We start from the raw sequence: 27,053 nt of genomic DNA, 5'->3' as shown, positions 1-27,053 counted from the left end.
TGCATCAGAATTGGATATGTACAGGGCGAAAGAAGGTAGAGTCACTTTGTCAGTGCCAGATTTTATATGAGATTCAGAGATTACCAATTAATTAATACTTATTCAACTATATTTAGATGCCCTATGATTATGGAATGAGGATAGCAGTTAGCACGTCCACATTTGACCAAAATTAGGGTTTTTATTTTTTTTTAATACGTATAATATTATCTACACTAAAAATCGAGAGGGAGGACTAAGCCTCCCATTCATTGTTTATTTGTGTTTTAATACCATTTTTGCACAAAACATACACGCACGCCCTTCTTCTTTTAGCCATTAAAATGAACAAACTAAAGGAGAATTAAGCTTCAGAATTAAAACAGGCATAAAAAGTGAAGAAAAAAAGCCTCAGTCATTCTTTTGTTTATGTTAGATTGGATACACAACATACTCTTCTCCACTAACTAAATTTGATTGTCCAAACAGTTAGAGAAATGTGTCAAAGAATGTAAAATTGAACGTAATTTGACAAAAAAAATAAATAAATAAAAATTCAAGGAACAAGTGAATGGTTTCATTACTAACAACACGTAGTCTTTTGTGATAAAAATTAACATTTAATGAGTATGAAAACGGTTTAAGTGGGGGGCAATATCCATTTTGGATCATGTACAAATAGATTACTAGTTCATAACTCAAAAAATTTAACACACTGTTGGATCATGTGTTGCCCAATTCCAGTACAAAGGAGTCCACATTATTCAATACCCTTTCCCAGGAGTCCAGTTATGGGCTCTGTTACGAACTAACCAAATCAAGTCCACACCAGGGCCTAAGCCCAGGGAGATTATGACCCGACCCAGGCAAGGCCTCCATGTGGATTTATAAAAACTCTCTCTATTGTTGGTGTCTAGAGTCAGTTCTCTGGGTGTTCATAGATTCAGCCATGTTAAATTCCGAGGTTGATGATCTGGAGGGGCCGGGTCATTCCACTATAGATCACTGTACAATGTACATTGTCTTTTAAGTGGACCTCTACAACCTGTCAAGTTTCTTTGCATTCTTAAACGCACATTTAATTGTTAATTTCTGACAATTTATGTCATATATTTATGTACCCTGAAATTCCTGCTTGGTGGAATATAAATTAGAATAAGCACCGATCACGTAGCATTCAGTTCCTGCTGATTTTGGTAAAACTAGTATCATTCCATAATTGACAAGAACTTCGTACAAACCCTTTAAAACACACACTTGTACTACCCAAAAATACTACTTAAGTCTTCCGTTTTATCCCCTTCACTGCTTGCAACTGTACAACTAATGACGCTAGTTTGTAATTTTCGTTCGATTTGGATACATTAATGTTGAAGAAATTCCATTGTCCTCTTATTAATTTGGGTAAATATAATTGAAATATACACATGATTATATATTTTGATTGACCTAAAATTAAATGACTCGAGAAGCCCAAAACTTAGCATTAAAGAAGCCGAGCAACACATAATTTTACGCCATAACCCTTTGTGCGGGCCAATAAAGGCCGGCAACATACTTAGCACTATTGAGAGTTCTAGGAATCTAAAACAAATATGGCTTGACCATCACGATTGTTTGATGATTTGGGGAATCGGATCATTTGGGATTGAGCATCTCCAATGGTGTAGGCAAACAAAATAAATAAAATTGTACAATCTGTATTATAATAGTTGACATTAAAAGTTGTCATACTGATTGTCTAATTGAAAAAGTGTCACTCAATAAAATAGATAAACAAAGTAGGCAAGACTTTATTTTTATTTCATCTTTAACATATGTGTTTATCATTTATCTTTGTCTTCTCTACATGGAATACTTTATTATAAGTAAAGACGTGAGACCCCATTTGCCTATAATGTTGAAAGTAGACAACATTGGCTACTTTGTGGGTCTAGGCAAAATTTAAATACACCTTTCGAACATGTTTTTGCCTACGCAACCCGTCAAAATAAGCTTGTCTACTCCTTTGACTACTCCGTTAAAGATGTTCCAAAAAAACATCTTTTTTAAAGGCGGTTTCTAATATGACTAACACCTGAGTCTTAGAGCAACTCCACCATGGTGGATTGCTCGGGGGACAGGCCAAAGAAAAGGGCCCAAGGCCCTGTGGATTCGCTCCAGCGTGAAGGAGCCCGAGTGGAGGTGGAGGCCCGAGCTTCAGGGCTGTGAAGAATTGCCAGCCCGAGAGCCAAGTGGATGTGACGCCAGGGCTGACGTCAACCTGGTGTTAGACCCTTTTTTTATTTTTTTCTGTCAGGCGCGTGCACCCCACTCACGCGTGGGGGTGCGTCGCCCGACATATTTTTAGAAAAATCAGCCCACCTTTCATACTGAAATGTTACTGTTGGGAAGCCACGTGGCTTCCCACAGTGCGTTCGATCTCAACGGCTCTTTAAAATGGACCGTCCGATATGCAATGGTAATTAAAAAAAAAATTCTGATTTAATATTAACCGTTCGATCTGAGATCGACAATTGATATTAATCTACTTTATAAATAAATAAAAAATAAAAGAAAAAATAGTTTTAAAATTAAGAAAAGTTATCGTTGTGACATGTGACACAATTTGGAGTGTTGGAATTCAAATTTTTTTTATATCCAACGGCAAAGATTAATTAGTTGAATAAAAATTTAAAAAAAATTTGAAAAAAATTTTGAAATTGTTTTTACTTTTCTATAAATACCTTCTCATTATCATCTACCTTACACCACAATTTCATATTTTCTCAACTACTTTCAATCACATTCCTTTCTTTCTCTCAAAGTTTCAATCCATTTTTTTTCAACAAAATGACTACTGATGCAGGTACGAATTGTTCGCTTCTTGAAGATGTTGCGTTATGTACTAGTTGGGTTGAAGTTACTCATAATTCACTTACGGGTAATGAGATGCAGTTGCGAGAAATGTGGAGTCTTATTCATACCAATTATCTTGAGAAAATTGGTGGGAAAAGAACCAAAGAATCGATGTCCAGTCATTGGAAATTACTTAGTCAATCGTTTAGTATGTGGAGAGACGCCTTGGCACAAGCTAGTACTAATATTCGAAGTGGGGAAAATTACTCGGATCAGGTAACAATATATTATTTATTTGTTTGTACTATACCCAAATTTACATTAAAATTATTTGTTTGTATTATTTATTTGTTACCTACCTACATTATAATTATTTGTTTGTATTATTTATTTCTTACCTATTTTCATTATAATTATTTCTTCTCCCGCAGTGTGTAGGAACTTCAAGCACAAGCTTGGTACAGTGCCATAACCAAAAGTCAAAATAAATCATTCAATCGGTGGCAATGTTGGAATATTGTCAAAGATTGTCCTAAATTTAGAGTTGTGTCTGTTGGTCCAAAAGTTTTCATGAACAGCACCCCTTTATACTCTACACCCGATCATGGCTCGCATGTTCATAAAGATGATGCAGAAGAAGTGCCTGAAATACCCCCCTGAACTAGTGTTGGTTCAACCCGTTATCCAATTAGGCCTCAAAGTAAGAAGGCTTCAAAGAGATAAGGGAGTGCTTCTAAGAATGATTATGCAAAGTACATGGAAGAACTTGCTCGCCAAGGTGAATTGACTTTGGCGCGGGAAATGGCGAAATATGAGGCTGATAAGGCTAGAGAGGAGGCAAAAGCTATAGCTATTAAGAGAGAATTTCAAGCTAATGAGAGAGAAAAAGAGATACTTAGGTAAGAAAGGGAACAGGTTAGAGAAGAAAGAATGGCTCAACGAGATCGTGAGATTATGAACACGTCTTAGAAGGGAAGTCTCCAAATTCTAAATTTTTTTGGAAGTCAGGGAAAGTGGACGTGGTGTGAAGGAGGCGTGTAAAAGAACCGAGAGCAAGACAAGATGGTCCTAGCACCGCAAGAGAAGATCATCCTAGCACCATAAATTAGTTAAGTGATGATGAATAGAGTAGTTTTTGTAATTGGAGCCCATAATTTTCCAATGACTTTGGGTTGTAATTTATTATTTATTGAAAATAGTACTTTATGATGTTTCCAATTTATTGAATTTAGTACTTTATTTAAAGTGAGAGTAAATTTATTGAATTTGGTAAGCTATTTATACTAAGAGAATATTTATTCAAATGACAAAAACACACCAAATAAAATTACATAAGCATACCGAATAATAAAAAACTCACTAAAGCTGAACAAAAAAAAACACACCAACTAAAATTAAATAAACAAACCAGATAAAAACAAACATACTAAATGAACTTAATTATCTTCAGCTTGTTTCAATGTCCACTGGTGCTCTATCAAGTCATTTTGCCGGGCATTGTGCATATATGGCCTTTGAAGTGCAGTATATCATTGAATGATTAATTCATTGTAACGTCCATCCCTTTCTAATGGCTCATGTTGCACGGGTTCCTCAGTGCAGTCATGAGCGCAATATATACGTGTTCTTGAATTGTTCCATCGTGTCTGGCTCATGTTCATCAACGACATCATAATCGTACACATCTTCCACAATCATGTTGTGAAGAATGATGCATGTCATCATGATGGATCGAAGCAACTCTACATCAAACAATCTGGCAGCACCCTTGACGATCGCCCAGCGAGCTTGAAGGACACCAAAACAACACTCAACATCCTTCCTGCACCCCTCTTGACAGCTTACAAAGTGTTTTTCCTTTGCACTTCGCCGACGTGGCACTTTTTTGACAAATGTTGACCACATTGGGTAAATGCCGTTTGCTAAGTAGTATGGCCCGTAATACATATGTCCGTTGACGCAGTACGTGACTTTTGGTGCCTTTCCTTGCAGGACATTGTTGAACCCTGGGGATTGGGCAAGGACGTTGAGGTCATTTTGAGCTCCCTGAACCTCGAAAAAGGCGTGCAAAATCCATGTATCAAAAGATGTCACCGCCTCCAAAATGATACTTTTTGCTCATTTTCTGTCCCTATAATTGCATTGCCATGCACTTGGATAGTTTTTCCACGTCAAGTGCATACAATCAATGCTTCCAATCATCCCAGGAAAACCACGCATCTCGGCCTTCTTCAGAAGCCTTTGCAAGTCCATGTTTGTAGGTTTCCGAAGGTACTCTGTGGTGTAGATAGATTCGATTGCTCCGCAAAACCTCATCAGGGACTCAAGAATTGTTGATTTCCCTATCCTCGTTATCTAATCCACTTGGTCTGCAGATGCTCCATATACAAGCATCCGCAAGGCAGCAGTAATTTTTTGCTGAGGAAGGTGACCCATAGCACCAAAAGCATCATTCTTTTGCACAAAGTAAGAATCATGGTTGCAAATTGCAATCATGATTTTGTTGAACAAATGTCGTTCCATTCTAAAACGATGTCTAAAGTACGTATCAGGAAATGCACTATTACGGATAAAATAATCGTCCAAGAGTTCCGTCTCGTCGTTGCGTGCTTCTATCAAGATTTCCGGAACGACTGGGCTTGCAAATCTGAGCCACAGCTTGGATGACTCGACGGGAATGTGAGGCTCTGCCCATTCTTGCTTCATCATCTCTCCTTCTACGCTCCTCATCCTCTTCCCTCTCATTTTTTGCCACCTGGAGATTAAACATTCCTTCTGGTTGGTTAAACAATTCTTCCTTTTCCTGATCGAGTTCCCACATCATCCTTAAGGAAGAAGAAGACATTGTAAGAAAGAAGCAGAAACTATGAATAATGATCGAGATTTTTGTGAAGAAGGAAGCAGAAACTATGAATAATGATAGAGATATTGAGAAAATTGGTGTGAGATTTGTGAGGATGAATGGTGGATTATATGGAGGATTCAAAAATGATTAAGTTGTAGATAATGCCACGTGGCATGTCGTCATTCGTTAAAAATCTGATGAAAATCTATCCTTAAAGGTTGTAAACAAATTATAACACGTGGCGCGACGTGATTGGTTAATAATCTTATCAGAAATCCATCACCAATAATTGTATTTTCGGATAATGACACGTGACATGCCGTCATTCGTTAAAAATCTGATGAAAATCTATCCTCAAAGATTGTAAACAGATTATGACACGCAGCACAACGTGATTGGTTAATAATCTTATCAGAAATCCATCACCAATAATTGTATTTTCGGATAATGACATGTGGCGCAACGAGTACAATTAAAAATCTTATCGGAAATCCATCCCCAATAATTATCTTTTCGTATTTTATGTCAAGTGGCGCACCGAGAACGATTAAAAATCTTATCCGAAATTACAAATAATTATTTTGTATTATTTAATAATACTTCGGATAATGACACGTGGCGCAACAAGAACGATTAAAAATCTTATCCGAAATTACAATTAAAATTATTTTGTAATATTTTTTAAATAAAAAAATACTAATATTTTATTGCTTATTGACAGGGCTATTGAAGTGCAACGGTGGAGATGTAAAAGGCGATTACTGTTCATAAAAGGCAGTTACTGTTCACTAAGTGGATAGCATAGTGTATTGCTTGGGGGGAGGTTTCACACGCTGGAGTTGCTCTTATGATGAAGCCCGATAATATATAGAATGATCAAGTTATATATATATAGAAGGCTGAACCACAAAAGGGGCAACTATGTAGAATTAATGAGTGGTTATGTGTGTACCCTAACTTTCATCTCTAACACTTCATTTATTTTTATACATTCATTTGGATATCCAAAATATTCTACTAAACTTTCGAGGATACTTTTCTTTTACTTTTATGAATTTATTTTTCACTGAACACCTAGTTTTTATTTTCTTTGGACACCCATTTTAACGTTTCAAATGCCACCATACCTTCCTCATGGGAAGGAGTATAATCTCTTTCTATTTGAAAAGTTTCAAAGAAGCACGACAAAGTGAAATTTAATTAAGTATGACAAAGTTTTAACAATCGAAAAGTTTAGATAAACATGGCAAAATAAATTCAAAGGCCATATTTTCTAATAGTTCAATTTATTTTCATGACCTCGCTGCCTCCAAAGAAAAGTGGTCTAATCAATTGAGGCTAGAATTACTACATGACATGCATCAAAACACATTATATGTCAACTAGCCTTCATGCACGCGCTCACACACGTATAGAATGTATTGTTTGAATTATGATGTGTTATTCACGACTTATATGTTTTAAATGTATTTATATACGTAAATTGATAAAAGGAAAATCATATATTTGAAGTAAATGAATAATTTTAGATCATGCTAGAAGAAATCCCTCATAAACCAATTAAAGCAGCTAAATTCACATAATAAATCACTCTCTATAGAATTTACATTAAGAATAGAGAAAATAATATTTAATAAATAATTGATTGGATCATTTATTGCTAGCCTATTGTGAGGCTAAGCTCTCCCCTCCCCCTAGTGTAGATAATATCATTTATTAAAAAAAAAATCATTTGACAATTAATTTAATCATATTATTATCTGTGTGCGAAAGACCTTTTTTATAATCGACATTACACACCTCTTAAGATGTTTTAAACGTGTTTAAAAAAAGAGAAAATAATATTTAATAAATAACTGATTGAATTACATTATTGTTAACCATTGTGAGTGACACATCCTAACCTAGATAGAGATGTGCTGACCGTCACGCGAGGGTGACGTAGCCATGTGCGCAGTGCGGAAGCAATAGGTATAAAAGAATACGAATAAATAAAAACCAAACTAGCTAATTACACCAAACAAGTATAAGTGCAAGTAGTGATAATTAAATAAGTGCAAGTAGTGATAATTAAGTGTGAAAACATTTTAGTCAGAGTATATGTAACCTTAGTGCAGTCCAACAGGACAAGTACTAATTATACAATACCAGAGGTGGTTCTACATTAGTGATAATCGGTCAGGACTGCCGTGATTTCTCGTAAGCCACCAACAAACATTCCTACCTAAAACCTGGAGGGGCGCAAAACAAAAAGTATGAGTAGGCGAAAACAAAACTTTTCAAAACCATTTCAATTATCAAAGATAGTAACCTCTCGCCGTAAAACCTGTATAATTTCCCAGAAATTAGAATACATATCTATACCACAACCATGCTCAGAATAGCAAAATCCACATATATGCCATGTCAAATATCTCAACATAAAATATGTAAGTTAGGTGATATAAATCAATGCAAATGAAATGTCAGCCGGAGTCACTTAATATGACCTGTATGGTTGAATCTATAGCTCATCCATCTAGTCGAAGTCACTTAATATGACCTGTACGGCTCAACCAATAGCTCAACAAGTATGCTTGCACACGAGTCAGAACCACCTAAAGTGGTCTGTACGACAGGACTGTGCACCTAACTTGGATCCAAGGTGAGTGTATGTCACGAGAGGTGAATATCATATGAAGAACTATACCCTGACCACGGGCAGGAGCACTAACATCGGGGTGCAGGTTATGAGCTATAGATACATCTCAGCATAATCATGCAACTCACATCCACAATCTATAAACTCACCTGGAACTTACTTGAGCTTCCGCAGTGTCAAACATAATTATGTGCAACTACTAAATGCATATTCTATGTATAAAACATTTGGCATGGCATTTTAAAACACAAGTCCATTTAAACACATTTTCTGGGAAAAATACCAAGCATATATATATACTTAAAACCAAAAGCCCACTCACTGATATGTGGAAGGGTTGTAGCCCCAGAGTCTCGCTTAAATGCTCGTCCTCTGGAAAAGTCTCACCTCTATGCGAAACAACTATTTAAACATTATTTTTAAGCACATATACAAAACTAGGTAAAATTTTTCATACGTTGCTCAATTGGGGTATTTGAATATACCATCGTGGCTTACTCAACTCTACGAACATCCCCATTTTTTTAGAATAAGTTTCTAACATCCCACTCGCCCTCAAGCGCCTGCCAAGGCACGGCCACACGCGCCCCCGACGTGCAGGCACGTGCCTGGCACACTGACGGAATAGTTAACGCTGTTAAAGAATATTTTGTTAACTAATGGAATATACCGTTAAACATACCTGACGTTGTTAATCGCCGTTAGGAATATTCTGTCAAAGTTGACGAAATATTCTTCTTTCTTCTCCGGTGGATCGCCGGACTTTGTCACTGGCTACCATCTGCCGTCAGCGTCACCGGAAATTGGAAAATTTTCAAAGCTTGATATCTCCGCAATTTCTCAACCAAATGTCATGAAATTTGTCTCAAATTGAAGCTCTAAACAAGTACAACATGTTCTTACCTTTTCAAGGTCCTAAAACCAACAGAAAAATGGCTAGAGACATCCTTGAAAACCGGCTAATCCTACAAACCCACAACCAAGCTCATTTCGACGTCTAAACTTAACCAAAACTAACCTAACATGCTAGAGAAGACTAATGATTACCTTTTTAAGTCTTAAAATTTGGAAGAACCTCGACGATCACGTCGGAATGAAATCGACTGCTCATCGGAATTTAGAGTTTAGGGATTCTCAAGTCCTTACTTCGAGTAACTGGTATGTAAAAGTTCGTGAGACCACGAGGGAGGTGATGGTACCTTCCAAACACTCGATCCGTGAGAGTAACATAGGTTTGGAGGTTGGTCAACCGATGTACGGACGGAGAGAGTTCGAGAGAAAAAAAGAAAAGGATGCAGGTTGCATGTGTGTGTGAGTGTGTGTATGTGTGTCCGGATTGGGCACCTAAAAACCACCTCAAGCCCTAATTGGGCTGCATGCCAAAACCATACAAAACAACACCAATTTCCAATTGGGTCCAACAAAGTAGGATATGAAATAATTGTTCAATTCCTTAGCCCATTAACACACACCACTACCAGACACTTAAGGGCAAAATAGTCATTTCACGCCATCGAGAATAAAATACTCCATATTTCGGGACGAGCTGTCATAGTGAGGCTAAGCCCACTCCCCTCCTCCTTAGTGTAGATAATATCATTTGTTAAAAAAAAAAAACAATCAGTTGATAATTTATTTAATCAAATTGTTATCCACGTGCGAAAACATTTTTTATAACCAGCATTACACGTCTCTTAAGATGTTTTGAACGTGTTTAAAAATAAAGAAATTGAATCACATTATTGCTAGCTTATTGTGAGATACTAATTAAAAAAAACACCAAAAAGTAAATTATTAAAGAAATACTATTAAAATGATGAAAATGCCCATACTTTATTTGATGTATTATTTTGGACTGCCTTTGAAGATTTTTGTTTTAAAGGTATTTTTGTCCAAATATTTTTGTCGAAGCATGGTGACATCAAATCAATATTCACCTTTTCCATTCTCTTTATATATAATAGAATAGATTGTTCCATTTGAACGATGGATGAAAGGTTGCAAGCCATGCATAAAGCAATTTCTACGTGACAAATAAATGTTCATTAACTTAGAAAACAAAGAGCCTCGGAATGAAACATATACTTCAAAACAAAAAAATATTTGCTCTGACCAAAATACAAAGAGGAAAAACAAAAAATTCTCTATCGCTTGGGTTTCTCATTAAGAGAGGACGACTATTCTAAGGAAACTTTCGTGAAAATGATTTGGACAAGTTTATTTTAATAAAAAAAAACATGCTATAATTTTATTTAATGAAAAAGATTTAAATTTTAATGGAAAACTCTTAAATTTTAATGAAAAAAAAAAGAAGACATAAAAACTTAAAATTCAATGAAAAAGACATAATTTTAATATTAAAAAAAATCTGACACGCGGATCTGCGTGCATCTTACATAAACTGTTTATGAAACTTACTATACTGTTTATAAAACTTAATAGTACTACACTATTGATGAAACTTACTACACTGTTTATGAAATATACTACACTGTTTATGAAATTTAATGGTACTACATTGTTTATGAAACTTAACAGTACGACACCGTTTATGAAACTACTACATTGTTTATGAAACTTAAAAGTACGACGTTGTTTATGAAACTTAAGATACTACATTGTTTATGAAACTTAATGGTAGATGCTCATCCAAGATTTTCAAGTTCTTTCACCAAAATGCAACGAAAAGATTAAAAAAAAAACATGATAGAGATCAACATCCACGCCGTTAAAGTCATGCATGGCAAAAAGATACAAAAAATAAAATAAAAATATATATATGATAGAGATCAATGTCAACACCCACAATTAACCGACTCTTTTCCAACCATACCCCTTAGATGTGGTTTTAAATCGAACGGAACCCACTTCAATTTGAAATTTTAATTTTAGAGGAATAAAATATGCTTGGATTATGTCAAATGGTTATGCAACTAAATGATTGGTTGGGTGTTACATTCCACATCGCCTAGGGGAGTGGATCCTGTAAGCTTTATATGTATATTCTCATCTTTACCTAGCACGAGGCCTTTTGGGAGCTTACTGGCTTCAAGTTCCATCGGAACTTTGAAGTTAAGTGAGTTTGGGTGAGCAATCCTATGATGGGTGATCCACTGGGAAGTTGCTCGTGAGTTCCCAGAAACAAAACCGTGAAGGCGTGGTTGGGGCCTAAAACGGACAATATCGTGCTACAGTGGAGTCGAGCCCAAGATGTGACATTGGGTGCTCTTTGCACGTGCCTTTCGTTAGGTTTTTTTTCTTTCTCTCGTCCTTATTATTAAATAAAATTATAGCATGATTTTTTGTTAAAACTCAAAATTTTAAAATTCTTTTCATTAATTTTTCTTTATTCTAAGCCTTGTAAAAGTTAACAAGGATATCCTTCACCATAAAATATTCCAAAATTGCTTGTGCTTCATCTAGTTAGAAATTTTTATGCGTATGTTACATTGTCACATGTTATTTAATTTACTCATATTATTATACATGTATTTACTTATTAAAGTTATATTGTAGGTCAACTATATCTATTTGATGATATAATGTAACAATATGACAATCGCACTAAAAATTAATGTTGTTTAAACTGTTCAAAGTATTTGTAGATTTTGACAAAAAAAAAAAAAGTATTTGTAAATTTGATTTTGAGCTTGTTGGATAAAAAATAATAGGATAATATTAGAAAGATTCAATTTATAAGTTAAATTTTGTAAGTCAAAAAACATACAAATTAATGATTAATTTACTACTTAAATATTGATAAACTTTTTCATTTTTATTGAAGATAAAATTTTCGGTCACATGTCATGACCACCACTGCAGGAATATGACAAAGAAATGAAAGAGGGGAGAGGCACAGAGTCCAAGGATTTCAATACAAAAACAGAAACAGTGGTAAGAATATAAAGACGAATGGGACTTCTGTAGTTTCTCACAAATCGGGTTTTTAGGTCTACACGTCTCTAAAGCCCCATAGAGAGGAACACCCTCCCCCCACAAGGACGAATGAGCCCTTCTAATCCATCATGACTCTGAAGAAGTAAATCTTCGGGAAAAAAATAAAAAAAACATACTTTCATATCCTAGCTAGCAAACTCCTTTCTCCCCTTTGTTCCCCATAACACTGCCACAAGTCCGACCTTTTTGAAAGCTCATAAACTTCCCAAAAGCCCAACTATTTTAGTGGTGGAGAGAGAGATTTGGTGTTTTTTGAGTGGAGTTAGTTATGAGTAATTGGTTGGGATTCTCTCTGGCTCCACACTTGAGGATCCATGAAGGATTTGGTGGGAGGGAAGATGAACAAGAACATGTAGGAGGTGGAGGCTTCTCTTCTGAAATGACCATCATGCCCTTGCGCTCTGATGGTTCTCTCTGTGTTTCTGCTGACCCTTTCAGCCGCTCCAATGGCTCTGAAGGTATTGCATGTAAAGTAGAAGCTTTTTTATAATTATTTTCTGGGTTTTCTGTGTATTCTTTTTTTTTTTTAGTATTTTCATATGATTTGTATAATTTTTGGAAGATTGGAGATATGAGAACCAAATGGGTGCAACAAGTGAGACAGCTGCAGACCCAAACGAAGAGGGTCCAAAGCTTGAAGATTTCTTGGGCAGCTGCTACTCCAGCTCTCCTCCTCCAACTGATGAAACCAAAGCCTACAACTTCCACACCCAGCAAGACCAAAACCAAGACTCCCCCATCTCCCAAATCAACGTCAATGAATCCCCCAACTTCACCACCACCACACCCAGCAACGGAGAAATCGAACCCAGCAGAGATCACTTTATCAATAATCAACCCTACACCCATTACTGCAATACCCTGAACCCAGCACAAAGCCTTGTCCCTAGTAATGGCATGTACAAATCTTGGTTGGGCCAAACGCTGCCCTTTTGCGATGAGAAATCATTATGTGGTGGTGATCATCAGTCAGCTCTCTCACTCACTATGTGTCCAAGCTTGCAAAATGGTAATAATAATAATAATAATAATAATAATAATATGGGTGTAATTTCTCATCAACAAATCCAAATAGTGGATAACAAGAAAAGGGCTGTTGGGAAATCTCCTGCTAGAGAACCAGTTCCTAGAAAATCTCTCGACACTTTTGGTCAGCGCACTTCTCAGTACCGGGGTGTCACCAGGTACATACCAACTATTTACTTTCTTTTCCTTTTCTTAGATTTTCTTTGTCGATACAAGCGATGGTGGGTGGCCGGAAATTGAACTCGGAAGCTCGAGTACAGAAAAAATGCTACTATGAAAATATCTTCCTTTCTTTAATAACTTTTTTGTTCTTAAATTTATCTGTTTTAGGCATAGGTGGACTGGGAGATATGAGGCCCATCTATGGGATAATAGTTGCAGAAAAGAAGGGCAAACAAGGAAAGGAAGGCAAGGTGAGAAAATTGTTATTAAAAATATTTGGTTTTCTTTTTATAAATTTTTTTGGGGTACTTTTGTTTGTTAGAGGAATATACTAACGGTCTGGTATTTTTTTCCATGCATTTTGTTATGGGGTTGGTCTTTCTTCACACTATTGCAACTGCAGTTTATCTGGGTATGTGAATCTTTAGCTCTGAGCCTCTGATACCAATTTGCATGTATATTCTTTATGAAGTTTTTGGACGTAACTTTTATTAATCGATTACATTAAAAGATATAATATAAAGATATGCATTGTAAGTTGTGCAAAATTTAAAAAAAACTGTCGTATTATTCGTTTCCCGTCTGCAAAACGATCATCAGGCGGTTATGATAAGGAGGAGAGAGCTGCTAGGGCTTATGATTTAGCTGCACTCAAGTATTGGGGTTCAACTACTCATATAAACTTCCCGGTAAGTTTTGGTTTCTACCACTCTTAAGATTTGGTTTTTATTTATTATAAGCTGTCGTTGTAAACTAAGTTAGTGAAAGGAGAGGGAGAGATTTCGACCCGTTAGTTGTTGAATAAACACAAATATCCTAAAAACTTAAAACAATTCACCAACAAATTATCAAAACTATTATTTGTTTTCTTCTGTAACTTTCTTCCTGTCTCTTTCTGCTGATTAGCTAAGTACTTATGAAAAAGAGCTAGAAGAGATGAAGAACATGACAAGGCAAGAATTTGTAGCCAATTTGAGAAGGTATATACCCTTTTACTACTTTCTGGACCATGATTTTCTTTTTCGAATTTGTAGCATCTTTTATGTTTTTATTTTAGTTTGAAATTTTTGTTGGTCTGAATGGCATCTTTTGATGGTATTAGGAAAAGCAGTGGGTTTTCAAGAGGAGCTTCTGTGTACAGAGGTGTGACAAGGTATGGCACAAAGCAACTTTAATAATAGAGTTGCCATTATTTACTGCAATTTATTTTTGCAGCCTTTTCAATTATCATAGTCAATAATAGGCAAACATTATTAAAAATGTCCATATGATATCAAACATTTCTAAATTTTAGTACATTATTAAATTCCAACCCCATCCAACTTCCTATCCTTTTTTTTTTCCCTCAATCTGTCAAAACCAAATTATTTTCTTTGTCCTGACAGACACCATCAGCATGGAAGGTGGCAAGCTAGGATTGGCAGAGTTGCTGGAAACAAAGACTTGTACCTAGGAACATTTAGTAAGTTGATTTCACATAAATTAAAAATCCCTAATACATTTTGAGGACTCTCCAGTACGTTGTTTCCTTATCTTATATGTGAAATTTTTTACCATTAAATTTGAGTGTTGGAACGAGAATCTAACGGTAAATTTTTTTGTGTTTATAGAATACAGCGCAACATGATATAATTTTGTCAATGAATCGAATTTATATACGACATTTTGAATGATTATGATGATGTTCTTGGTGTCGATTGATTTAGGCACACAAGAAGAAGCAGCTGAGGCTTATGACATTGCAGCAATCAAGTTTAGGGGCATAAGTGCTGTGACCAACTTTGACATGAGTAGGTACGATGTGAAGAGGATTTGCTCAAGCTCCACCCTCATTGCCAGTGACCTCGCCAAACGTTCACCAAAAGACTCAGCTCCTCCGGCCGCAGCGATCGAGGACTTCAATTCATGCGCTTCGTCTACTTCTCCACATCCCCTTTTGGCCATCACAAGTGGTGTTGAACCTTCTGATGACTTGGCTGACATGATGTGGAACAATGCAGCAGAGGATCATTCGAACACAAACGCACCATTGGGTGCTTCAAGCCCTAAAAGTCATGAGTTTGGCATTGGAGGAGGTGATTATTCTCATGCTTATTTCTCAGCAGGAAATAATGGTGGGACTGATCACAGCAGGCTTGGAAATCTTGGTTTGGTTCAACAGGTTCCAATGTTTGCACTGTGGAATGACTAATTATCGTGTTTAATTAGCATAAGTAAGGAACACAAATTAGTCTCTAGGAATTGGTTAATTTGTGGTGGAAATTAAGGTAGCTAGCTAAGTTAGATGGTAGAAATGAAGAGCAGAAATGTGACATGGAAGTTAATCTGGGTTCATGTTTTGGTGCTACATCTGATTAACTGTAACCGATATTGTTTAGAACAAATTAACCGAAATTAGTGGTGAGTTAAATTTGATGTCAGAGCAGAAACGATGCATATTGTTCTGAGATCTGACTATAGAATCTAGCCAGCTGACCATAAATGTCCCTTGAAAATAAAATACTTGGTTAAGAATTTCGGGTTTTTATTTTGTGTACTCGGTAATTTTATACTTCCAAGTTTTTAACTATTGTATTGTTTACAAATATATAATATGAAATCGACTCATCAATCATTATCGAATTTTTGTGAATGAATATAAATATATATATATATATATATATATATTCTTCAGTTTCGTGGTTTACCTACCAAATACATTTTCTGTCACCAGGGGTAACTCCTCAAACTATTAATAGATAGTACATATATATATATATATTGTTACAAGACTGTAACTAAATTGTGTCACCATAGGGAGATTAAATTTATTACTAAATTGTAATAATGGTCCCATAATTATATGAAGAAAACTCAATTAATAGGAGCCAGGGTCTTTAAATTTTGTACCATGAGCATTTAATCAACTACATAAACTTTTCTATTAAGAAACGGGTAAAGAAAAAATTTCATCCAGAAATAAGATAAGTAAGTGTTATTCTTGCAATCTTTTGTTCTATCTTTTATTAAAAGATAGTACAAATAAATGATAAGAGTAACATTATTCTAAGAAAAAATAAAAACCAAACCACATCAAGTTTTTTTGGGGCGGCCTTCAAAATAAATTCTTTTAATTTTATACGATCTTTTTATTATTAACTATTTTTTCTTCAAAAAAATGAACTGGTGGCAAATTACGATTATCTATCTTTTTCGAGAGCCAGGAAAAATCACATAGGGTTTTGAACTCGAGACCTCGAATTTTTAGTTTTAATAAGGTCTCGTAATTCGTTCTTTACTAATGGGCCACTAGGGCGTGGTCTCTTTTTATTATTATTTTTTTAGTATATCGATATTTTAACATTATGAGGAGAGGGAGTTTGGTTAAGCCACACAATAAGCAGTCTAATTTGATATCGAATTTGCCATTCACGAGATTCGAATCTATGATCTCTCATTTTGAAATGAAGAGGAATACTAGCAGACCTTACTGAGCGTCAGTTTCTTTTTATTATTAACTAGATTGTCTTATTTCATGCCTAAAAAAATCCAATTTATCTTATTTTTTCTATTAAATTGATATTAGTTCGATCTGTTGAGCGGAAACGTGGGATTTCCAATGTTACAAAAATTTAAAAATTTTGGGCTGCACCACGTGGTACTTTGTGGAGCTTCAAATTCTAAAAATTTGAAAACTTTAATTGCAAGGATTAATCCAACTCTACAAATTACCCAAAAAATTAAAAAGAAATTATTAAAAATGTTCATAAAACTTACAAAGTCCATGCTTACGAATTCTTATCAAGTGTAACTCAATTGCAAATTAAACAAAAATCTACTATGATAATTATATGTGGGGTAAGACAAAAAAAACATTAGAAGATAAAAAATATATTGAAAATAGTGATTGTTTTTGTTCTTACCCCTTCTCCTTTCAAACTAAAAGACTTGCACAAAAATAATTACTGTTTTGAGTGGAAAGTAAAGGCAATTTTATTGCCCTTGCCTTTCATCAATGGATAGAAATGTTCTAATTAGGAGACTATTGCTATAAATTTAGTCTATTTATTTTAACGAAAAGTAATAGAAGGAAAAGAAAAAAGAAGAAATTTATTGTATCATGCTGTGTCACTTGGAAGATTGAAGTAGACAATTCGAAGTACTCAGTTGAGTAAACTGTGAAAACGATGGAAGCTCTTTAGATGAAGACCAACTTGACAAAAGTTTTAAGTTTTTCTTGGGAAGGTAAAAAGCCATGACATCAAATATTTTTTATTCTTTGAGAAGAGATTTGACATACTTTATCAAAATATAAGTATATTTAAAAGGAAAAAAAAAAAAATCTTCTCATAGCTCATGTAACATAAGTTGTACTAGGTTGAACATTGTAATATTTCACCTTGAACGATGTTTATTTTTCAAAATACGTACTAAATAAAATTCGTGATGAATTTCGTTCTGCCAAGTAGTGTCATGAAAAAAACTTTATTTGGACACAACACAAGTAAAGTAATGTTGTAAAAGCTGTTTCTAAGATTAATTTTATTGAATTTAGGCCTCAAAATCGTAGGCAAACTCATGCAGTGGAATTCTTTCTTCTTGGGCAGCAATAGCGGTGCGTGCATGGCGGTTTGCTAAAATACGCAGGTTACGTAGTACATTATGAAAGAAAAAGTCAAAGAAGTGGGGGCACGTCCCTTTGACTCGCGGAAAATAAAAAGAATCCAGCCAGTTTTTCCTGATGAGCTGAGACTGAGGAGGTGCGGTGCCTTAATTTGCGTGCCCTTTGGCATTTTCTGCTGGACTGTGCAGCAGTGCGCCTCTCTCTATCTCTAGCGGAAGAGTAATGGAAAGAGATTTTATTTAAGTTTGTAATAAGTAGAAGTTGATGATTAGATTATTATTTAAATATTAATTAATATATTTATTTTTATTGATGATATATTATTTAGTTAAATTTATTTATAAATTTACTATCTCTATCATTACGCGTAGCCAAAAAAAGAGATTTTTAAGTCTGATCAGAATACGATTACATACGTTGTACGTCATTATACAAATATAAAAACTTAAAAAATTCTTCTTATATAATAATACAATCTAGTAATTTGATTCTAGTGGTATTCCTACTCACAAGTAAGTAAGAGATTTTATGTTTAATTTTCGTTAAAGATAAATTTAAATCACATTATTACAAACGTATTATAAAATTAAACTCATTTTCTTATTTTATAAATAATATCGACTGTTAAAAAAAATAAAAAATACATGAGATACTGCACATTGAAAAATCTGTCCGGTCGAAGGCTCTGCAGGCATGCAGCCAGCCAACCCATCAATCAAATCAAAAGACAGGTCAACAAGTACTTCGCTTCAATTAATTTGGATCAATTAAATTTCATTTTTAACACCTGAATAAAGCCTAAACTGGAGGACGTCTCTAATGAGATATTTTTGAAAGAATAATACTAGTTAGGCTAATTCTTGAGACAAGTAAAAAATTATACGAAGTATTATTAATAAAAAATAAACATATTAATTACAACTGAGAAATAATTTAATTATAAATAATCTATTCATATTACTATCTATATTTGATTTTAAAAGTTAGCTTTCCTGATATTTACTCTTTTTGAAAAAGTAGATGAAAAATGATTTCTGAGTATTGTTTGAGATTATGGACTTTATGATAAATTGAATTTAAGTTTGGCAAATGAAAACTACTTAATACTACAGTTTAGTATATTTTTTTTTATTTGTGAGAGGGGTTGATTATCGCCAAATGCAAATTTCAACATTATTGCTAGGCTATTTTTCTACTTTCTTAGTGTAAATAATATCACTTAAAAATTAAAAAAAAAAAAAAAAACCTTGCTAAGTGTAAATCCAAGAAGAATTAATTGTAAAAAAGTTGGCTTAGTTTTTAAGGCTTCTTTTCCAAAATTTAGAGCTTGTTTAGGAGAGATTTTAAAATGATTAAAAACAATTTTGGTGAAAATATTTTTTAACCAATTCTTAGTAAAAATGTAAATGAATCTTAAAAAAACACTTGAAGTACTTCGTATAAAAAACACATAACTAATGCTTGTTCAGAAAGCACTTCAAATGCATTTAAAAACCAAAAACATTTTCTTTAAAAAGACTTTCAATCTTTTTAAAAACACTTAACACTTTTAAAAGTGCCCTTAGAGGTCAATTTTTATACTATTGAGTTGGAGTTTGTTTAGCCAGAAATCTTTAGCGCGTGCTTTTAAATTTTAGAGAGTATTTTGAATTTTTTTAGAATGATTTTGTATAAAATCAATCAAATGTTATGATATTGACAGTATATCAATCAAATTTATTTCAATTATAAATAGATCAATGAGACTTTAAGCTACATTAAAACACCTCAATGAAATGAAAATTACAATTCATGCCATTGTCATTTAAAACACCCAACATCTTCATATTCCTCATTGTAAACCACGTAAAACACTCTCAACTTCAACCTCCATCACCTCGCAGCCATAAAACGCTCTCAGACAACAACCTCCACTGCCTCCCACCACCTTCAACCTCCATTTTTTGTCCTCACAACACCTGCCTTATCAACTTTGTGCCGCTTCGAACGATTTCATACTTTTACCCTGATTCCAACGAACGATTCGCACTTGCACTTGAGAAATCACGATCAAGTGTTTTTTTTTCTTCCTATTTTCTTCTTGTTCTTCAATTCTAATGTTTTGGGTTATTTAAGTTGTGTTTTTGAGAGATTTGGTGTAATTTTGCGCATTACACCTTTTTTGGTTTTGAATTTGAGCTTGTTTGGATGTTAAAATCGGTTTGGGCATATTACATATTTAGTCTGTTTAGATATATTTGTTGGCTCTGTGTATGTTTATTCATGGTGGTTATGTCGTTTAGCCTAATCACCACTCCTCGTGCTCTTTTTCTTAGGTTATGTGCTCCATTTCAAATTCTAAGTTTTGTGGATTCAGACACTGCAACGTAGTGTCTGTTTCCTATTCTACGATTGTACATTGATATTCAAAAAGTTTTGTGAATTCAGACACTGTTTCAGTGTCTGTTTCCTGTTCTGTGATTGTACGTTGATATTCAAAAGTTTGTGATTTAGACATTGCTTACAGTGTCTGTTTCTTGTTCTGTGGATTCAGACACTTCGTTGCAGTGTATGTCTCATGTTCTGTGATTGTGCATTGATATTCAAATAGTTTCCACGGATTCAGACACTAAGTTGCAATGTTTGTTTCTTGTTTTGAGACATGCGGTTTAATTCGATGTAAAACAAAGAACCTTACCAGGGCTTGACATGCCGCGATTACTCTTGAAAGAAAGGGGTGCCTTCGGGAACGTGGACACAGGTGGTGCATGGCTATTGTTAACTCGTGTCGTAAGGTGTTGGGTTAAGTCCCTCAACGAGCGTAACCCTTGTGTTTAGTTGCCACCGTTGAGTTTAGAACCCTAAGTAGACTGCTGGTGATAAGCCGAAGGAAGGTGAGGATGACATCAAGTCATCAAGCCCCTTATGCCCTGGGCAACACACATGCTACAATGGCCGGGACAAAGGGTCGTGATCCCGCAAGGGTGAGCTAACTCCAAAAACCCATCCTCAGTTCAGATTGTAGGCCGCATTACAATACAACTTTATACACTACAATAACAATACTAGATAATATGGTAGAAAGAAATATCTGAATCTTTCAACCATCTTTCAACCATACTATTATATCTCATAGAATACGACTGATTCTAGTCTGCCCATTTCATTTAAGACGTGAAATTTTTGTCCTTTTTGATATTCAAAAGTTTATGTGATTTCGATAATGCGTTGCAATGTCTGTTTCCTGTAATGTGGATTCAGGCACTGCAACGCAGTGCCTATTTCATGTTTTGTGATTGTGCATTGATATTCAAATAGTTTATGTGGATTTAGACACTGTGTTGCAATGTTTATTTCTTGTTATGTGATTGTACTTTGATATTCAAAAGCTTATGTGGTTTCGACACTGCATTGCAATGTATATTTCCTGTTCTATAGATTCAAACACTTCGTTGTAGTGTTAGAGAGAGAAGAGATAGTGAAGGGGAAATAGTTAAGGGATGGTAGGACATAAAGTGTGTTAACATATAAAGAAAGATAAGGAAAGATGGATAGAAAAGTCAAATTCCAAGTGTTTATAATCACTTAAAGCCATTGTGACATTCATCATTGACCTAGGCCTAATTAATAAAAGTAAATTTGAACCACATTATTGCTAGCCTATTGTGAGGTTTAACCCACTCCCCTAACCCTCACAGACCTACTCCAACCCTTGGAGTAAAAATCAAATTTTTGGTTCTAAACTTATCTCAACTTGCTCCAACCCTAGAGGCAAATATGAGTTTTAACCCACAAATCATTTTTGAGGCCAATTTTAGGTCAAGATTTCTCATGTGTTAGTAGAGCTAGGCCACCATATATATGTATTTTTTTTTAGTTTTATATTTATAAATTCATTGAATCCAACGACTAAGATATAATACGATCAAATCCAACGGTAAGAAAAAAATCTAACAGTCCACATTTAAATTTAACAAGTAATTAAAAAAAAATCTTTTATGTATGTCATATTCTTTTATAGCGTTCCACGAGTTTCATGGTGTCGGTTAGTGAATTTTTAATATTTATCGGAATCTAAATATATTTAGGTTAAAATGTTCATAAAATTAAACTAGGGTAGTCTACATAATTTTTTCCCAAAAAAAAAAAGTTCCTTTAAGAAAAAAATTATCCTAAATTCATTTTTAATAATATCGGACTAAAAATTTAACCCAGAAGAATTAGAGGAGAAAAATTGTTTCTGGGTTAAACCTAAATTTTTTGTTTTAACTCAAAGGTTTGAGATAATTTTTTCAATATATCATTTTCAGTATATCATTTTTAAAAAATTTATTAAACAAGTTTTTTCAAAAATTTTCAATATATCTAAAAATGAATTTAGAGAAATCTATGAATCAAACAAGTTTTTTTTATTTTTTTTAAGAAGCGATATTTTCTACACTAAGCGGGTGGAGGAATGGACTAAGCCTCATAATGGGCGAGCCAAAATAATGTGGTTCAAATTCGTCGAGCCATAATAATGTGGTTCAAATTCGTCTTTGGCAAGAATTGAACTTAAGAACTCTCACTTACAAATGAAGAGAAATATCATTAGACCACAGTATTAAGTGGCATAAATCAAACAAGAATTATATACAATAAAAAGTTCAAGGACTTATTGTCATAGTTTTTCAAAGGAAAAAAGATAAATTAAAATAAAAGACAAAAATACATAAAACTGAGCTAAATCCCCAACTAGAAGAATATATTCAATAAAGAAGGGCTTGACGTAGTAACATGGCAACTTTTCTCAAGATTTGTATTTAATTACACTGCATTAATGTTTGCTAATATGATATAAACAACTTTTAGGATTGAGCATTCTTCAAACTATTCAATATTAAAAGCGCTTCCAGTGTAGGAATGCCCCCCATGGCAATTGGCAATTGAATCTCTTTCACTGAATAGTAACTGCCTTTAATGGACAGTAATTGCCTTTTGGATTTCCAACCCTAAACTGAATGGTCATGGCAATAGACAATAAAATATTAGTATTTTTTATTTTATAAAATAATAAAAAAATAATTTTATTTGTAATTTCGGATAGGATTTTTAACCGGTCTCGTTACACCACGTGTCATTATCTGAAAATACAATTTTTGGTGATAGATTTTTGATAAGATTTTTAACCAATGTCATCGCGCCACGTGTTACAATCTGTTTAGAATCTTTGATGTTAGATTTTGATAAGATTTTTAACGAATCATGGCGTGCCACGTGGTATTATCTGCAACCAAATCCTTTCTTTTTTCTTCATATAACCCACCATCCATCCTAAGAAATCACACACCAAAATCAAAATCTCTCAAAATCTTTATCCTTATTCATAGTTTCTCTTTCCTTCTTACAATGTCTTCTTCAAGGATGTTGTGGGAAATCGATTAGCAAGTGAAAGAATTGTTTAAGCAAGGGGAAGAAATGTTCAATCTCCAGGAGGGAGAAAATGAGATGGAAGAAGAAGAGGATGAAGAGCGTAGAAGGAGAGATGACGATGCAAGAAGCCAAATAGCCTCACATTCCCGTCAAGTCATCCAAACTGTGGCTGTGATCTCCAAGCCCAACCGTTCCGCAAACATTGATAGAAGCAGGCAACAACGAGGTAATGATCTCTTGGACGATTATTTTGTCCGTAACAGTGCATTCCCTGATACGTACTTTAAACGTTGTTTTAGAATGCAACGACATTTGTTCAACAAAATCATGATTGCTATTTGCAACCATGATTCTTACTTTTTGCAAAAGAATGATGCTTTTGGTGTCATGGGTCTTCTACCTGAGTAAAAAATTACTTCTGCCTTACGGATGTTTGCATATGGAACATCTGCAGACCAAGTGGATAAGATAGTAAGGATGGGGAAATCAACTATTCTTGAGTCCCTGATGAGTTTTTGCTCCGCAATCGAATCTATCTACACCAAAGAGTACATTCGGAGACCTATGACAATTGACTTGCAAAGGCTTTTGAAGAAGGGTGAGATGAGAGTTTTTCCTGGCATGATTGGAAGCATCAACTGTATGCATTGGACTTGGAAAAACTGTCCAAGTACATGGCAAAGAGCTTATGGGGACTAAAAATGAGCAAAAAGTATCATTTTGGAGGTGTTAGCATCATTTGATACATGGATTTGGCATGCTTTTTTCAATGGTACATGGGCTCAAAATGACCTCAATATCCTTACCCAATCTCTAGTGTTCAACGAGGTGCTATAAGGAAAAACACCAAAAGTCATGTATTGGGTCATTGGACATAAGTACAAAGGAGCATACTACCTAGCAGAAAACATTTACTCAAGGTGGACATCGTTTGTCAAAATAGTACCACGTTCGCAAAGTGAAAAGAAAAAACACTTCGCAAGTTGTCAAGAGGGGTGTAAGAAGAATGTGGAGCGTTGTTTTGGTATCCTCCAAGCTCGTTAGGCGATTGTCAGGGGTGCAGCCAGATTATTTGATTTAGAGTCGCTTCGATCCGTCATGATGACGTGTATTGCTCTTCATAACATGATTGTGGAAGATGAGTATGATTATGATGCCATTGATGAATTTGAGCTAGACACAATAAACAATTTCAAAACACAAATATATTGTGCTCATGACACCACCGAAGAACCTATGCAACATAAGCCATTAGAAAGGGATGGACATTACAATGAAAGTCTCATTCAACAATATACTTCACTCCAATCCTCATACTATCACAAAGCCAGGCAAAGTGACTTGATAGAGCACTTGTGGGAATTGAAACATGCTCAAGAAACTTAAAAACAAGCTTGTGGTGGAAGAAGAATGCTCTTAGTTTGTTTGGTGTGTTTTTGAAGTTTCTTTAGTGTGTTTTTTTTATTTGGTGTGTTTGTGTAATTTTATTTGGTGTGTTTATGTTCTTTGAATAAAGATTCTCTTAGTTTAAATAAAGTACCAAATTAAATAAAGATACCCTTAGTTTAAATACTAAATTACATAAAGTACTCAATTCAATAAATACAAAATTACATAAAGTACCAAAATAAATAAATACGAAATTACAACACAAAGTGATTGGAAAACTATGGGCTCCAATTATACAACAAATATCTTAGTCCCTTGTGAATGGAAAATCATCACCTAACCAATTTGTGGTGCTAGGATCATCTTTACTTGCTCTCTCTCTTTTCTTGCACGCCTCATCCGCAACATGTCCGCTTTCTCTGATTCAGAGACATTGTATCTACATGCTCCTTCATAATGTCACGATCTTGTTGAGCCCTTCTTTCTTCTTTAAGCTCTTCCATTTCTTGCCTAAGTAGCTCTCTTTATCTCTCATTAGCTAGAAATAATCTCTCAGCAGCTGCAGCTTTTGCCTTATCTCTAGTCTTATCAGCCTCAAATTTAGCCAATTCCCCGTGCCAAAGTCAGTTCACCTTGGCGAGCAAGTTTTTCCATATATTTTGCATAATCATTCTTGGAAAACTCCATTTTCTCTTTGAAACCTTCTTACCTTGAGGACTAAGTAGATAACGGGTCGATCACGACACTTGTTCAGGGGTCGCTTCCGACACTTGTTCTGTGTCACTTTTATGAACATTCGAGTCGTGATTTGGTGTAGAGTGTAGAGGGGTGCTGTTCATGACAACTTCTGGACCGACATGCACAACTTTGATGGGACAATCTTTGACAATATTCCAACATTCACACCGGTTGAATGTTGTTTTTGTTTTTGACATTATACCAAGCTTGTGCTTGAAGTGTCTACAAAATGCGGGAGTAGAAAAAATTATAATTAAAGTAGATAATGTAAATTTGGGTATAGTACAAACAAATAAATAATGTATTGTTATCTGATCCGCGTAATTTTCCCCACTTCGAATATTAGTACTAACTTATGCCAAGGCGTTTCTCTAATGGGTAAACGAGTGGCTAAGTATTCTCCAACGACTTGAGAGCGATTGTTCCGTTCTTTTGCCACCAATTTTCTCAAGAAAAAGGGAATGAATATTGCTCCACATTTCTCGCAACTGCATCTCATTACCCGTAATTGGATCAAGAGTAACTTCAACCCAGTTAGAACATAACGTAACATCTTCAATAAGCATCCAATTCGTACCTGCATCATTAGCCATTTTTTTGGAAACAAAAGTATATAGAAACTTTGAGATAAAGATTGGAATGTGGTTGAAAATATTTCAGAAAATATGAAAGTGTGGTGTAAGGTGGAAGATAATGATAAGGTATTTATAGAAAATAAAAAATAAAAAAAATTTATAAATTTTTTTTCAGATTTTTTTATTAGTTTTTAACATTTTTTTTAATTTTAATTAACTTAATTAATTTCTACCTTTGGATTACAGAAAATTTGAAATCCGACCCTCTAGATCATGACACATGGTATAACGGTAACATATCATTATTATTTTTTAAAGTTGAAAAACGTGGACTATTGATCTAGAATCAAACTGCTCAGATTGTGCCACATCATTTAGCCGTTGGGGGAGTTTTGAAAATTATTTTTACCGTTGGAAATCCAACAGTCCAAAAAAAAGAGCCATTAAAATCCAACGGCTGAAAGGGTGCCACATTGCACCCAATAACGGTAACATATTAGAGTGTAAACCGCGGGCCCTATCGTCTGAAATCTTGTCAGTGACTCGCCTTCACATGCGCATGTTATGCATTCGCCTGACGCAAATTTTTTTATAACATGGCTAACGTCAGCCTTACATCACAAAACCCTTAGGCACTCGGACCTTGGACTCCCGCCTGCCCTTTCCCACGGGCTACCCCTTAACCCAATTGCCCGCATAGGCTGGAGCAAGTTTGGGAGGCAATTAGATTGGATTTGCTCACTGTCCACTGGGCCATTCACCACACTAGATTTGCTCTAAACTTTGTGTTGGGTTTTACGGCTCAAAATTAGGATGAGCAAAAAATTAGGTTTGTGTTACCTATTTGGTTTTCGTGTCTTATTTGGATTTTGACTTCTTAGTTGGTTTCTTTGGTGGATAGATTTTGTT

The 27,053-nt window shown here is 34.8% G+C and overlaps 2 protein-coding genes across 2 annotated transcripts; both read left to right on the top strand.

The window, feature by feature from the left end:
* Positions 1-12,261: 12,261 nt before the first annotated feature.
* LOC137740946 (AP2-like ethylene-responsive transcription factor AIL1) lies at positions 12,262-15,933 on the top strand. The gene is made up of 9 exons (XM_068480750.1): positions 12,262-12,718; positions 12,823-13,444; positions 13,617-13,699; positions 13,852-13,860; positions 14,049-14,137; positions 14,355-14,428; positions 14,551-14,601; positions 14,834-14,910; positions 15,155-15,933. Exons 1-9 carry the CDS (start codon positions 12,529-12,531, stop codon positions 15,637-15,639), a joined length of 1,680 nt encoding a protein of 559 aa, XP_068336851.1. The 5' UTR covers positions 12,262-12,528; the 3' UTR covers positions 15,640-15,933.
* Positions 15,934-23,487: 7,554 nt separating this feature from the next.
* LOC137740568 (uncharacterized) lies at positions 23,488-24,141 on the top strand. The gene is made up of 2 exons (XM_068480411.1): positions 23,488-23,668; positions 23,897-24,141. The coding sequence occupies exons 1-2, from the start codon at positions 23,488-23,490 to the stop codon at positions 24,139-24,141; spliced, it is 426 nt and encodes a 141-aa protein (XP_068336512.1).
* Positions 24,142-27,053: the final 2,912 nt, after the last annotated feature.

Source organism: Pyrus communis, chromosome 7, assembly GCF_963583255.1.
Source record: "Pyrus communis chromosome 7, drPyrComm1.1, whole genome shotgun sequence".
Taxonomy (NCBI): domain Eukaryota; kingdom Viridiplantae; phylum Streptophyta; class Magnoliopsida; order Rosales; family Rosaceae; genus Pyrus; species Pyrus communis.
This window is presented reverse-complemented; position numbering and strand designations above follow the sequence as displayed.

Bases quoted from the DNA above. Each gene is read 5' to 3' on its own strand.
- LOC137740946 (XM_068480750.1), top strand. From the start codon at position 12,529: ATGAGTAATTGGTTGGGATTCTCTCTGGCTCCACACTTGAGGATCCAT. The intron at 14,138-14,354 runs GTAAGTTTTGGT...TCTGCTGATTAG, and splicing joins CTACTCATATAAACTTCCCG to CTAAGTACTTATGAAAAAGA. The intron at 14,911-15,154 runs GTAAGTTGATTT...CGATTGATTTAG, and splicing joins CTTGTACCTAGGAACATTTA to GCACACAAGAAGAAGCAGCT.
- LOC137740568 (XM_068480411.1), top strand. From the start codon at position 23,488: ATGTTCAATCTCCAGGAGGGAGAAAATGAGATGGAAGAAGAAGAGGAT. The intron at 23,669-23,896 runs GTAATGATCTCT...GAACATCTGCAG, and splicing joins TAGAAGCAGGCAACAACGAG to ACCAAGTGGATAAGATAGTA.